Source organism: Mytilus edulis, chromosome 11 (genome assembly GCF_963676685.1).
Source record: "Mytilus edulis chromosome 11, xbMytEdul2.2, whole genome shotgun sequence".
Lineage (NCBI taxonomy): Eukaryota > Metazoa > Mollusca > Bivalvia > Mytilida > Mytilidae > Mytilus > Mytilus edulis.
Window position 1 is genome coordinate 46344995 of NC_092354.1, and position 15436 is coordinate 46360430.

Genomic DNA, 15436 nt, shown 5'->3' on the forward strand with positions numbered 1-15436 from the left:
TTTTTTTTTTCAGAAGTGACGCAAGAACAATATTAAATTTCAATTTTTCATGAAACATGATTGATTGATCATGATCATGATTGATTGATTACTTGACTGATTGATTGATCATGATCATGATTGATTGATTACTTGATTGATTGATTGATTAGTTGGTTGGTTGGTTGGTTGGTTAAACACATTGGATAGGGTCAATTGAAACAGCGAAAAAGAAACAAAGAAGATCTTGGACCGTATATTAAACACATGAGACGGATACATGATTGATTGATCATGATCATGATTGATTGATTACTTGATTAGCTGGTTGGTTGGTTGGTTGGTTGGTTGGTTGGTTGGTTGGTTAAACACGTTGGATAGGGTCAATTGCAACAGCGAAAAAGAAACAAAGATCTTGGACCCTATATTAAACACATGAGACGGAAACATGATTGATTGATCATGATTGATTGATTGATTGATTGATTGATTGATTGATTGATTGATTGATTGATTGATTGATTGATTGGTTGGTTGGTTGGTTGGTTGGTTGGTTGGTTGGTTGGTTGGTTGGTTAAACACGTTGGAAAGGGTCAATTGAAACAGCAAAAAAGAAACAAAGGAGATCTTGAACCCTATATTAAACACATGAGACGGAAACATGATTGATTGATTGATTGATTAATCATGATCATGATTGGTTGATTGATCATGATCATGATTTGTTGATTGATCATTATTGATTGATCATGATTGGTTGGTTGGTTGGTTGGTTGGTTGGCAAACACACATAAAATTCTTCAAGTCGTGCCCCAAATCACATATGTACATGACCTTGACCTTTGACCTTGTGACCTTTGTCAAGGTCATTGCTTCACAATGTCATTGCAAAAGACCCTATGGGTCAAGGACCTTTTGTTTAAGAGTTTTGCCTAATAATGGCTTTTTATAAACCATCAATGGGGGTTATGTCCCTTACATAATGGTAAAACCAATATAGTCATAACGTAACAAAGTTGCCCCTTGAAGTACTTAGCATTTTTCACTGCTTGAATTTTCTGTATCTATATCCATGCAAGAGTTATAGGGAAATCAATGACATATGAAAATCTAAAATATGACCTTGACCTTTGACCTTGACCTAATTTTCTAAGTTAGGACCCAGGGGACTCAAATAAAAACATTCCAGGGTTATACGGTTAACGGTTTATGAGTTCAAAAAACATACCGACAAATTTATTCCGTAACGGTAGATAACTCCTATAAAATTTCATCGAATCGCTTCGATCCAAATTAGCCAAAAATTCCTGAGGATGTAACGAACAATTTGTAAAAAGAATTTTGTCGCTTTCTTATTTTGTTAGGAAGGAGATGCACACACATGACAAACAGTGAATAGGGAGATAACTCTTACAAAGAAAATGGTTCGGCTTAGCAGGGTGAAATTTAAAAGCGCATAACCTATACGATACAATATGAAAAAAATCTAAGCGACATATTGCGAAACAAACATTTATCGCAAGAACAAAATTTGGCGGAAGAAAAAAAAAAAAAAAAATATAAATCAATTGCTTTAAAAAAGCAATTGTAGGGGGTCTTTCCCCCTTTAAAATTAATTGAATTGGGGGGGGGGGGGTGTTTGTTTGTTTGTTTGTTTCTGTATGGGGTCTATATTATTGTTACCGGAGAAGTTTGATGTTTAGTTTGGAAAGTTTTTCTTTTATTTTAGGTACAGCGCGCGCGCCACATCACGTGACACGGGTTTATAATAACGAAAAGATAGTCTTTTTATTCCTTTTTAGGTGGGGACTTTGAACAGGCAACATGTATAGAGACGGAATGCACACAATGTAATTTCTTTTGTCATTGTAGGAAATTGACATTTTGATGGCAGTTCACAAACAGTGCATGATTTGGATTTATTTGATCCGGTGTAACTTTAAAACACATTTATTGATTATTTTCTGATAATGTACATTTTTCAGCACCTGTTTGTAACACAGATTAGTATTTCAATCTCGGAGCGGACATTTTATTGTAGGCTTTTACTGAAATTTACGGACCTAGCAAGCAATTTTTACGGCATTGCAATTTTTTTTCTCTAGGAAAAGCTTTGAGAGATATCTGCACCAAATTTTTTTACAAACTTTTAGTACATGTATGCCCTGCTGACTGCAAATTTTGAGGTCGATTGTATTTGTAGTTTCAGAGTAAATGTGGATTTTTTTTTCAGAAGTGACGCAAGAACAATATTAAATTTCAATTTTTCATGAAACATGATTGATTGATCATGAAAAATGATTGATTGATCATGATCATGATTGATTGATCATGATCATGATCATGATTGATTGATTGATTTATTGATTAGTTGGTTGGTTGGTAAAACACGTTGGATAGGGCCAATTCAAACAGCGAAAAAGAAACAAAAAAGATCTTGGACCCTATATTAAACACACGAGACGGAAACATGATTGATTGATTGGTTGGTTGGTTGGTTGGTTGGTTGGTTGGTTAAACACGTTGGATAGGGCCAATTGAAACAGCGAAAAAGAAACAAAAAAGATCTTGGACCCTATATTAAACACACGAGACGAGACGGAAACTTGATTGATTGATCATGATTGATTGATTGATTGATTGATTGATTGATTGATTGATTGATTGATTGATTGGTTGGTTGGTTGGTTGGTTGGTTGGTTGGTTGGTTGGTTAAACACGTTGGATAGGGCCAATTGAAACAGCGAAAAAGAAACAAAGAAGATCTTGGACCCTATATTAAACACACGAGACGAGACGGAAACATGATTGATTGATCATGATTGATTGATTGATTGATTGATTGATTGATTGATTGGTTGGTTGGTTGGTTGGTTGGTTGGTTAAACACGTTGGATAGGGCCAATTGAAACAGCGAAAAAGAAACAAAGGAGATCTTGAACCCTATATTAAACACATGAGACGGAAACATGATTGATTGATTGATTAATCATGATCATGATTGGTTGATCATGATCATGATTTGTTGATTGATCATTATTGATTGATCATGATTGGTTGGTTGGTTGGTTGGTTGGTTGGTTGGTTGGCAAACACACATAAAATTCTTCAAGTCGTGCCCCAAATCACATATGTACATGACCTTGACCTTTGACCTTGTGACCTTTGTCAAGGTCATTGCTTCACAATGTCATTGCAAAAGACCCTATGGGTCAAGGACCTTTTGTTTAAGAGTTTTGCCTAATAATGGCTTTTTATAAACCATCAATGGGGGTTATGTCCCTTACATAATGGTAAAACCAATACAGTCATAATGTAACAAAGTTGCCCCTTGAAGTACTGAACATTTTTCACTGCTTAAATTTTCTGTATCTATAACCATTCAAGAATTATAGGGAAATCAAAGACATATGAAAATCTAAAATATGACCTTGACCTTTGACCTTGACCTAATTTTCTAAGTTAGGACCCAGGGGACTCAAATAAAAACATTCCAGGGTTATACGGTTAACGGTTTATGAGTTAAAAAAACATACCGACAAATTTATTCCGTAAAGGTACATAACTCCTATAAAATTTCATCGAATCGCTTCGATCCAAATTAGCCAAAAATTCCTGAGGATGTAACGAACAATTTGTAAAAAGAATTTTGTCGCTTTCTTATTTTGTTACGAAGGAGATGCACACACATGACAAACAGTGAATAGGGAGATAACTCTTACAAAGAAAATGGTTCGGCTTAGCAGGGTGAAATTTAAAAGCGCATAAACTATACGATACAAAATGAAAAAAATCTAAGCGACATATTGCGAAACAAACATTTATCGCAAGAACAAAATTTGGCGGAAAAAAAAAAAAATAATAATAATAATAATCAGAACAAATACAATAGGCTTTCCACAGAAAAGTGGAAAGACCTAATTAAAAGGAAATTGGACAAACAAGTAATTGAAAAAATGGTTAATTATGGTACAAAATAAAACGAACAAACCAAAACAGCTTGACAATATCAAAACGAATGTCAGAAAATAGAATTTCCGACGGAGAGTACTGTAAAACAGATGTTCAATAATACTTATTGTTTTTTTATCAGTATTGAACTTTTTTACCAGTACATGACAGCTTTTGTCGGACATCATCGAGGCTATTCTATTTGAGTCAAACTGTTCTTGAGAGGTGTTTATTTTTTTTTTTTTTTTTTTTTTTTTGTAATGATACTGCTGTTTCTGTGGCTCATATATTTTTCTAGTGTTACTTAAATTTGTTACATCCAGTTTCTGTTTAAATCATGACTCCGGTATTACAGAACAAACAACCAAAGCTGTGACAGTGCAAAATACCCTAGCGACCAGTGCCTCTGCAACATCTATCACTATAAGAGATACCACTACGGCAGATTTTAACGGCATGTTAAACGACGAAACATCTCCAGCAACTGTAACGCAGAGTATGCCTGACACTGTGAGGAGGGAAATATATAGTTCAACATCTGAAAATGTTAATTCTGTTATTTCAACTGTGATGACTGAGACCTCAACACCAGCAGAAACAGGTAAAGAACCTTTTGCAAAAGTAGATTCGATATATAACTTACAAAACAAATGTAATTGAACAAAATATCAGTACTTCATTGAAAAAACTTCAAGCAAAGGAACAACACCATCACTTTTCTTAAAATATTAAAACACGTATAAATTGTGACATTACTTTCCATTCGCCACAGTATCTAAACAATCTTAATATAAAAAAGCAATAGAATAAAAAAAAAGTAAAACAAACTATTTTTTGTAAATAAAGATTCCATAACTGAAACAAGAGTATTACGATATTTCTCCACTCGAGACATTTAAATTCTAGTATTTAAAGAGCGAGGCTTGCCGAGCTTTTAAGATAATTATTAAAGTTTAACTGTTGAGAGTGGCGATTTATCGTAATACACGAGTTACAGTGGTGGGATCTGTTTCTTTTGTGATTTGTATTCCTCCTTTTCAGGAATTTCAGGAAAGTTGTGTACTTTTGATGTCACGTCATCAGGCATGGTCGCCTTTTTTCATGACGTCACAATAAGAAAATTCAGACGAAAACATGAAAAATTAACGTCACAATTAAATGTCAACCAGTTATTTGCCGAGAACAGATTTTTCACTAGTGAGGAGAAACATTTTTCTCACACCGTTCAGAAAATGTGAAAATAGCACAAAAATTATAGAATTATAATTAAACAATTAAATTATTATTAGTACTGAACAAAAGTTTGGAGTGAGACAAAGGTCTTTTCAACGCTTATTGTTGTCTTGAAGATTATTATACAAATATTGATTCTTTTTAATCAATAAATTTAGAATAAAACAAGACATTATTGGTATATGTATAACACACGGAGTCATTGTCTGATAAATCCTCAGCTTTCACATCAACAGCATCCGTTTTGTCTAATCTTGGATATCCGGCATTTATAGGAAGTAGGATCATAAACCATGAACTAATAAGTAATGCCACCTGATGGACCATTTACAAGTTGTTTGTTCAACTGCCACAGGGTGTTAATTTCTTTCCTTTTTTGTATGTTTAAAGGTCAACCTTGATTCTACGTTTACATATGAAGTTGAACTATTTTTCGCCTATATCTCTAACCTAATTATCCGTTCAGTGTTCCGCAATGTTTTTGGAATTACTAATAGTATATCTGAAATTAAAGACTTATCTTTTAATGAAATCACAAATTGTGACAAATTTATCGACGTTATTCAATTTCACTTGCATTTATATATGAAGTACACGGATGTAGGCTGACCGGATGTAGATTTAATAAGCTAAATAAATGAACCGATTTCATTATATGTTATAAATATGAGAATTTCGTTAAAGAAACATTAACAAAACTGAATATCTTCATTGTTTAAAATAAAATAACAAAACCTACCTAGAATATTACAGCGCAAAAATAAAATTGTGCACAAACATATCCGGTTATTCATGTTATTATTCCCGACCATTCGAAAATTATTAAAAACGTTTCTAATCTAATATCTAAACACAATCAAATGTTAGTTATTGAATTGTTTTTTTTAAATCACTTCTCCATGGTGATTTTTTTCAGCCTCCAATTTCAAAGCTTTTTCACAGCTTTTCTTTTAATAAATGACATGTCTTCAACTCGGACAAATAGCTTTAGATTTACTGCAAGATTAAGACAAAACCTACTTTTAAAAATCTAAACATTTAGTAATAGTGATAACTATGATATTGGTAATAATAATAATCAAACTAACTCGTGTGGTTAAATAGTTTTGTAAATTTTAGCTGACAATTATCGAAACTATTCTATTTTAATCAAATTATTTCCTGATGGGCGGTATTTTGTGTGTGTTTTTTGTCATGGTACTGCTGTTGCACTGGCTCATATTTTTTTCTAGTGTCTCTTAAGTTTGTCATATCTGTCAACTTTTTAAAATATATATTCTTTATTACAGAACAAACAACCGAAGCTTTGACAACAGAAGCGTTGACAGTGCAAAATACTAAAGCGACTAATGCATCTGTAACTTCTGTATATACAGGAGATACAACGACGGCAGATTTTAACAGCATGTCAACCAGCGAAACATCGCCATCAATTATAACGCAGAGTACGCCTTATACTGTGAAGGAAATATTCAGTTTAACTTCAGCAAATAGGAATATTGCAATTTCAACTGAGACCTCAACACCAGTAAGAACAGGTATTGAACAGGTTGCAAACATATATAGATTAAGTGTGCAACTTTTAGAAACATAAGATAAAAGATTTTTCATTGCTTCGAATTCATTCATAAATAAGATGTCTTCAACTCTGATAAAGGGCTTTGACATAAGAGCAAGATCAAGACAGACCGTTCTGAAATCTAAACATTTATTAATATTTATAATTATAATAATTATGATGATCGTGTTGTTTAGTCATTGTCGTATTCTGAGGCGTGTGTTGCACAAACGATAAGTTTCTTTAATCGCGTACAAAAAGTAACGACAAATCAAGCTTCTCAATGATTAAAATACTAGTGTTTGACAAACTGATATATATATATACCAGATTGAATTATTCCTTTGAATCGTTCGAGTAAAATTGAGTGTTTGCAAATTTTTATAAAATTATTGAGACTATTCTATTTCAAATCTTATGAAACTTCAAATTAAAATTTATAACTAAATAGGATGTTTTTGTTATAAAACTTATGTAAATAAACTATTTCTTAAGAAAATTCTATCATTTGTCCAAATTTTGAAGAAATTTAATTTCTTCTTATTGTTTTCTTCCAGCTAACAATTCGCCGACATGTTTTGCGAATGCAGTGTGACCTTTCTAGTAAAAATGCGATGATTGCAATACGCTAGTGTAAATGGAAAACCAAACGTAAGCATCGCTCCGTCATCAAATTAAACTATATCTTATTGTAACTGATATACACGTGCTTACCTGAATATCCTTGCTTCTTTGTTGATTGTTTACAAAAGGGTGAAAATCGTTAAACCTCGACTTCAAAACACGACCATTAAGTAGATGCCATATTTTCACAACAATAATGACCAATTGGAATATTTTTTTACAATTATAAGAAGTTTATGCGACAAAAATGATAAAATTGTGCACAAAAGACATTTTCTATGATGTATGTATGCATTTTAGTACGGCGGCTTTGTGAAAAATTGTGCACATCCTGCTACAAGCATGAAATTTGGCATAGACCTTCCTCAACTATTACTCTTTTATTTCAGATAGGGAGGCATTTGAAAAAAATGTCTCACTTCCGGTAAAATCAAAAATGGCGGACGTCATACTTAAATCAGCCCAATATCGAAGGCTATTGTGTAAAAATGTGTTATTATCATGCTACTATCATAATATTTGGTACAAACCTTTGTTTTTAACTACTTTTGGATAAATGAAATAGATTAGATGTCTTCAGAAACCCTACTTCCGGTTAAAATCCAACATGGCGGACATTGTATTTAAATAAGCTTATTTCTTAGGGAGGGTAATTGAAATGTATTTTAACGTATTGCTACTATCATTACATTGTGCAGGAACCTTTCTTTGATGCTTCTAATGGATAAAATGTATAAGACATATGTCTTAAAAACCCTTACTTCCGGTAATATCCAAAATGGCGGACATAGAATTATCAATTAATTATTCAAATTTTCAACTTTTTTTAAAATGTAAAGAAAATGATTATGCTGGTCATTAATCTTTTGGCTGTAAGTTATCCCAAAAACTACTTATTCTATCATGTTGTAAATGTTTAAATATAAAGTTGACACTTCCGGTAAAAAAATGACGTAAATTTCAAAGATGAGTCCTCAATCCATTTCTTCGATGTAGAGTTTTGGATAGATTTGTTAAAACAAAATAAAATCACTATAGTACTAAAACATATTTAAAATTACTACAATTTTCGTCCAAAAATAACGATCACCACGACATGCACACATCGTAGTGCACGGGAGACCCGATTTTCCACATTAAAAATGACCGCGGCATCCTTTCTTACATCACAATGTACAAGCTTCTGACAAAATGATGAGGCCTCAGAAAGAGTTTTTTTTTTTTAAAGGGACCCTCTTTGTCCCTTCGCAATCCATTAGTGCCTGGACTGGGTAGCATAAGAGCCAATCCCAAGCTCGTATCACTAAACACCTGCATTAGTATATTGCACGCTTTACATGCTTGAAAAGACTAGACCAAGTTGTGGAAATAGCCTCACTTATAATTAGCCTTCCCTTTTGTGCAAAAAAATATTTTCTTGCTTCGTTAATCATGTTAGCTCCATCTGATAAGTTTGTGCGATCTGACAGTAAAACCCCGGTAATTTTGGCTGATCAATCATCATTCTTTATGTTAAAGTCACATCTTCAAATACCATCAATGTCTCCCACGTAGTCTTTTTTTCCTTTTCAAGCAAAGAGAGAACCGTATCACAACCGGTAAAGGTATGGGTCAGAAATAAGTGTGTGTGATCACTCATTGCCTAGTGCATTTGAAAGGCCATTAATAGATATTAATACAAAGATTTTTGCCTTCCCAAACACAATCCATAGTTCGTCTGCCCCTATCTCACGGAATAGCGAAATAGTATTGACAGCATCATCAGTGACTGTTAATCACGACTCGTTTAAGTTCGTGTTTCACTGCATCAGACATATGCATCATGATTTTAGTGTCTGTTTCTTTATGTGAACATGGTGCTACACTTGAAATACATCAAGTGGTGGATAAGATAGAACATCCTGAGCATTTGTTGCTACAAATACCATACTCATCAAAGATTTCATCCACTCTTGTTACAGTTTTAAGGTATTTTATTAAGGTAAGGACATACTACTCAATCATCATACTCGTTAGGAAACACCTTGAAACTGTAACAACAGTGGATGTAGTGTCGGATGCGAACATAGACAATACTGGTACTTTGAAAGCTGCTAAAAGAAGCAAGAGCAACATTTAGGGGAAAGGGAATACACAGACGAATCCAGGGTTAAAAACATCCTCAAAATTGGCAAAGTTTTCTGAGAGATGATGACAATAAGAAAGAACTTTTAAGTTTTCATTCACAGAAGCTTGCTCAATACAATTTTAAGTACAAGGTAATTGTAGCAACAAATGTTCAGGATGTTCAATATTATCCACCACCTGATGATGTTTCAAGTTTAGCACCATGTTTACACGAAGAGACTGACACTAGAATCAAGATCGATGTGTCTGATGCAGTGAAACACAGACTTAACTGAGTCATGACTCGAACAGTCGATACTGATGTCATTGCTGTTTCGTTATTCCGTGACATAGGGGCAGACAAACTTTGGTTTGCATTTGGAAGGGGAAAAAGTTTAAGATATATATCTATCCATGACCTTTCAAATGCACTAGGCATAAAAAGATAACACGTTTGCTGGTGACATTAATGGGGTTTGAAGATGTGACTTCAGCATTTAGAATAATGATTGACCAGCCAACACCACTATATGGATTTGATAATTTAATGTCATTGAAAACGATACGTGGTTTTGTTGTAAGATCGAAAAAAAACTGATCAGATTGGGTTAACAAAGCAAGAAAATATGTGTTTTTGCAATTTATGGATGTGAGGACCAATACCACAGTCTTTGTAAATGTAGGAAATCAGCTCTCCAAATGTGAACTGCGGCCTAACGAGTATGCTGATTGGGTATTATGTCCTTACCTTAATAAAATACCTTGAAACTGTAATACGAGTGGATGAATTCTTGGATGCGTATGGTAGTTATAGCAACAAATGGTCAGGACATTCTATTTTATCCACCACGTGATGTATTTCGAGTTTAGCACCAAGTTCACATTTAGAGGCAGACACTATAATCATGGTGCATGTATCTGATGCAGTGAAACACGAACTTAAACGAGTCACGATTCGAACAGTCGTTAATGATGATGCTGTCACTACTGTTTCGCTATTCCGTGACATAGGGGTAGACGAACTATAGATTGTGTTTGGGAGGGCAAAAGACTTTGGATTAATATCTATCAATGGCCTTTCAAATGCACTAAGCAATGAGTGATCTGACACACTTAGTGTTATCCATGCCTTTACCTGTTGTGATATGGTTCTCTCTTTGCTTGAAAGGAAAAAAAACTATGTGGGAGACATTGGTTGCATTTATAGATGTGACATAAAGAATGATGATTGATCAGACTAAATCACCGGGGTTTTACTGTAAGATCGCACAAACTTAACAGATGGGTATAACATGGTTAACGAGGCAAGAAAATAACTATTTGCGCAAAAGGGAAGGCTTTTTGAGGCTATTCCCTCAACTTGGTCTAGATTTTCCAGCATGTTAATCATGCAATATACTTAGGTAGGTGTTTAGGGAGACGAGCTTGGGATTGGCTCTTATGCTACCCACTCCAGGCGGGGACAAACATTATGATGATCGTGTTGTTAAGTCATTGTCGTATTCTGAGGCGTGTGTTGCACAAACGATAAGTTTCTTTAATCGCGTACAAAAAGTAACGACAAATCAAGCTTCTCAATGATTAAAATACTAGTGTTTGACAAACTGATATATATACCAAATTGAATTATTCCTTTGAATCGTTCGAGTCAAATTGAGTGTTTGCAAAATTTTTTTAAATTATTGAGACCATTTTATTTCAAATCTTATGAAACTTCAAATTAAAATTTATAACTTAATAGCTTGTTTTTGTTTTAAAACTTTTGTAAATATACTATTTCTCAAGAAAATTCTATCATTTGTCCAAATTTTGAAGAAATTTAATTTCTTCTAATTGTTTTCTTCCAGCTAACAATTCGCCGACATGTTTTGCGAATGCAGTGTGACCTTTCTAGTAAAAATGCGATGATTTCAATACGCTAGTGTAAATGGAAAACCAAACGTAAGCATCGCTCCGTCATCAAAATAAACTATATTTCATTGTAACTGATATACACGTGCTTACCTGAATATCCTTGCTTCTTTGTTGATTGTTTACAAAAGGATGAAAATCGTTAAACCTCGACTTCAAAACACGACCATTAAGTAGATGCCATATTTTCACAACAACAATGACCAATTGAAATATTTTTTTACAATTATACGAAGTTTATGCGACAAAAATGATACAATTGTGCACAAAAGACATTTTCTATGATATATGTATGCATAAGGTCAAGAATTGGATAAACGTTATTTTTCACCGGTCACTTGTTTCATCTGAATTTAAGTCAAAGTGTTCCATTAGGGTAATTTTTTTTATTTAACTGCTGTTTCCATGGCACACACTTTTTCATAGTGTTCCTTAAATTTATTATATCCGACCTCTATAGGAGATACAACGACGGCAGATAATAACGGCATGTTAAACGATGACACATCTCCAGCAACTGTAACACAGAGTACGCCTGACACTGTGAGCGAAATATCCAGTTCAACTTCTGCAAATGACAAATCAGCAATTACACCTGTGATGACTGAATCCTTTACACCAGCCAGAACAGGTATTGTACATATTACAAACATAGATTCGTTGTGTATTTATTTAAAACAAAAATCAAAGTTTTTTCATAGCTTTTCTTATCATAAATAACATGACTTCAACTCTGACAAAGAGCTTTAACCTAACTGTAAAATCAAGACAGACCCAACTGCAATCTTAATATTTAGTAATATTGATTAGTATTTAATTATGATGATCGTGTTGTTAAGTCATTGTCGTATTCTGAGGCGTGTGTTGCACACAAGATAAGTTTCTTTAATCGCGTACAAAAAGTAACGACAAATCAAGCTTCTCAATGAAGAAAATATCCGTTTTGTCAAATTGTTATGTGTACCAAATTAAATTATTCTTTTGAAGTGTGTGAGTCAACTTGATTATTTGCAAATTTTTATCAAAATTATCGATGCTATTCTATTTCAAGTCTCATGAAACTTTTAATTAAAAAGAAATGCATGATTTTTATAACTAAATGGTTAGTTTTTATTATAAAACTTATGTAAATATATACTTTTTTCTCAGGAAAATTCTATCATTTGTCCAAATTTAAAAGAATTTCAATCTTTTTTAATTGCTTGCTTCCAGCAAACAATACGCCGACATGTTTTCCGTATGCAGCGTAACCTTTCTCGTAAAAATCTGGTGATCGGAATACGCAAGTGTGAATGGAAAACCAAACATAAGCATCGATCCGTCGTCAAAATAAACTATATGTTATTGTAACTGTTATACACGTACTTACCTGAATAGCCATGATGCTTTGTTGATTGTTTACAAAAGGGTAACAATCGTTAAACTTCGGCTTCAAAACACGACCATTAAGTAGCTGCCATATTTTCATAGCAACAGTGACCAATTGAAATATGTTTTGACAATTATACGAAGTTTATGCGAAAAAAATGATAAAATCGTGCACAAAAGACACTTTCTATAATGTATGTATGCATAAGGTCAAGAATTGGATAAACGTTATTTGTCACCGGTCACTCGTTTCATCTGAATTTATGTCAACGTGTTCCATTAGGGTGGGGTTTTTTTTTTTGCTATGGAACTGCTGTTACCATGGCTCATACTTTTGTCTAGTGACCCTTATATTTATTGTATCCGGCTTCTTTTTAAAACATATGTTCTTTATTAAAGAACAAACAACAGAAGCTGTGACAGTGCACAATACTAAAGCGACTAGTGCAACTTCTATCTCTATAGAAGATACAACGTCGGTAGATGTTAATGGCATGTTAAACGATGACACATCTCCAGCAACTGTAACACAGAGTACGCCTGACACTGTGAGCGAAATATCCAGTTCAACTTCTGCAAATGATAAATCAGCAATTTCACCTGTGATGACTGAGACCTCAACACCAGCCAGAACAGGTATTGTACATATTACAAACATAGATTCGATGTGTATGTTTTTAAAACAAAAATCAAAGTTTTTTCATAGCTTTTCTTATCATAAATAACATGAATTCAACTCTGACAAAGAGCTTTGACCTAACTGTAAAATCAAGACAGACCCTACCGCAATCTTAATATTTAGTAATATTGATTAGTATTTAATTATGATGATCGTGTTTTTAAGTCGTTGTCGTATTCTGAGGCGTGTGTTGCACAAACGATAAGTTTGTTTAATCGCGTACAAAAAGTAACGACAAATCAAGCTTCGCAATGAAGAAAATATAAGTTTTTGTCAAATTGTTATGTGTACCAAATTGAATTATTCTTTTAAAATGTGTGAGTAAAATTGATTATTTGCAAATTTTTATCAAAATTATTGATGCTATTCTATTTTAAGTCTCATGAAACTTTTAATTAAAAAAGAAATGCATGTTTTTCATAACTAAATGGCTAGTTTTTATTATAAAACTTATGTAAATATATACTTTTTTCTCAGGAAAATTCTATCATTTGTCTAAATTTAGAAGAATTTAAATCTTTTTTAATTGCTTGCTTCCAGCAAACTTTACGCCGACATGTTTTCCGTATGCAGCGTGACCTTTCTCGTAAAAATCTGGTGATCGCAATACGGAAGTGCGAATCGAAAACCAAACGTAAGCATCGATCCATCTTCAAAATAAACTATATCTTGTTGTAAATGTTATACACGTACTTAGCTAAATAGTCATGCTTCTTTGTTGATTGTTTACAAAAGGGTAACAATCGTTAAACTTCGGCTTCAAAACACGACCACTAAGTAGCCTCCATATTTTCATAACAACAGTGACCAATTGAAATATGTTTTGACAATTATACGAAGTTTATGCGATAAATGATCAAATCGTGCAAAAAACACTTTCTATGATGTATGTTTGCATTAGGTCAAGAATTGGATAAACGTTATTTTTCACCGGTCACTCGTTTCATCTGAATTTAAGTCAACGTGTTCCATTAGGGTGGGGTTTTTTGCTATGGAACTGCTGTTACCATTGCTCATACTTTTTTATAGTGTCCCTTATATTTATTGTATCCGGCTTCTTTTTAAAACATATGTTCTTTATTACAGAACAAACAACCGAAGCTGTGACAGTGCGAAATACACAAGCGACTAGTGCAACTTCTATCTCTATAGAAGATACAACGACGGCAGATATTAACGGCATGTTAAACGATTACACATCTCTAACAACTGTAACACAAAGAACGCCTGACACTGTGAGCGAAATATCCAGTTCAACTGCTGCAAATAATAAATCAGCAGTTTCAACTGTGATGACTGAGACCTCAACACCAACCAGAACAGGTATTGTACATATTACAAACATAGATTCGATGTGTATTATTTTAAAACAAAAATCAAACTTTTTTCATAGCTTTTCTTATCATAAATAGCATGCCTTCAACTCTGACAAATAGCTTTGACCTAACTGTAAAATCAATACAGACCCTACTGAAATCTTATTATTTAGTAAACTTGATTAGTATGGGGACGAAGTCCCCGATTACGATAGAAAATTCAATAAAAAAAAAAATCGGGAAAATTTCCCGAATTTTTCATTGTACTAATGAAATTAAAATCGTTCAATAAAAATTTTGTCGCGTTTTTGAATTTCCGGATTTGCGCGGAAATCTTCTGCGGTTTCCGGTCTTGTTTACATGAGACTATGAATGAAATGAATATTTATCAGTCTGAAGCCTCGGTCACACCTTACCGGATAGCTCTAACGGACGGCTAACGGTAACTTTTTTTCAATCCGTTCATGTCCGTTAGACGTCCGTTCTTATCCGTTAGACGTCCGTCCATATCCGTTGCATGTCCGTAAAGCGTACGTTTTATCCGTCGACGTCCGTTCTATCCGGTTGAAAATTTTGAGCATGTTCTAAACTTTGAACGGACGTCCAACGGATAAAATGTCCGTTGAACGTCCTTTAGGCGTCCGTTTTGTACGGTACTCGTCCGTTTCGTTACCGTTTTGTATCCGTTACGTGTCCGTTATACATTCGTTG

At 33.7% G+C, this 15436-nt stretch overlaps 1 protein-coding gene across 1 annotated transcript in view; it reads left to right on the forward strand.

Moving 5' to 3' along the window:
- The window catches only part of LOC139494319 (uncharacterized), a 35879-nt gene extending 20757 nt beyond the window's left edge, over positions 1 to 15122 (forward strand). Inside the window, exons 3-8 of the mRNA XM_071282485.1 lie at positions 4254 to 4531; positions 6453 to 6701; positions 11823 to 11993; positions 13130 to 13366; positions 14496 to 14732; positions 15118 to 15122. Of these exons, the coding sequence (XP_071138586.1) occupies positions 4254 to 4531; positions 6453 to 6701; positions 11823 to 11993; positions 13130 to 13366; positions 14496 to 14732; positions 15118 to 15122 (1177 nt within the window). The remainder of the gene's footprint in view (positions 1 to 4253; positions 4532 to 6452; positions 6702 to 11822; positions 11994 to 13129; positions 13367 to 14495; positions 14733 to 15117) is intronic.
- The last annotated feature ends 314 nt before the right edge of the window (positions 15123 to 15436 follow it).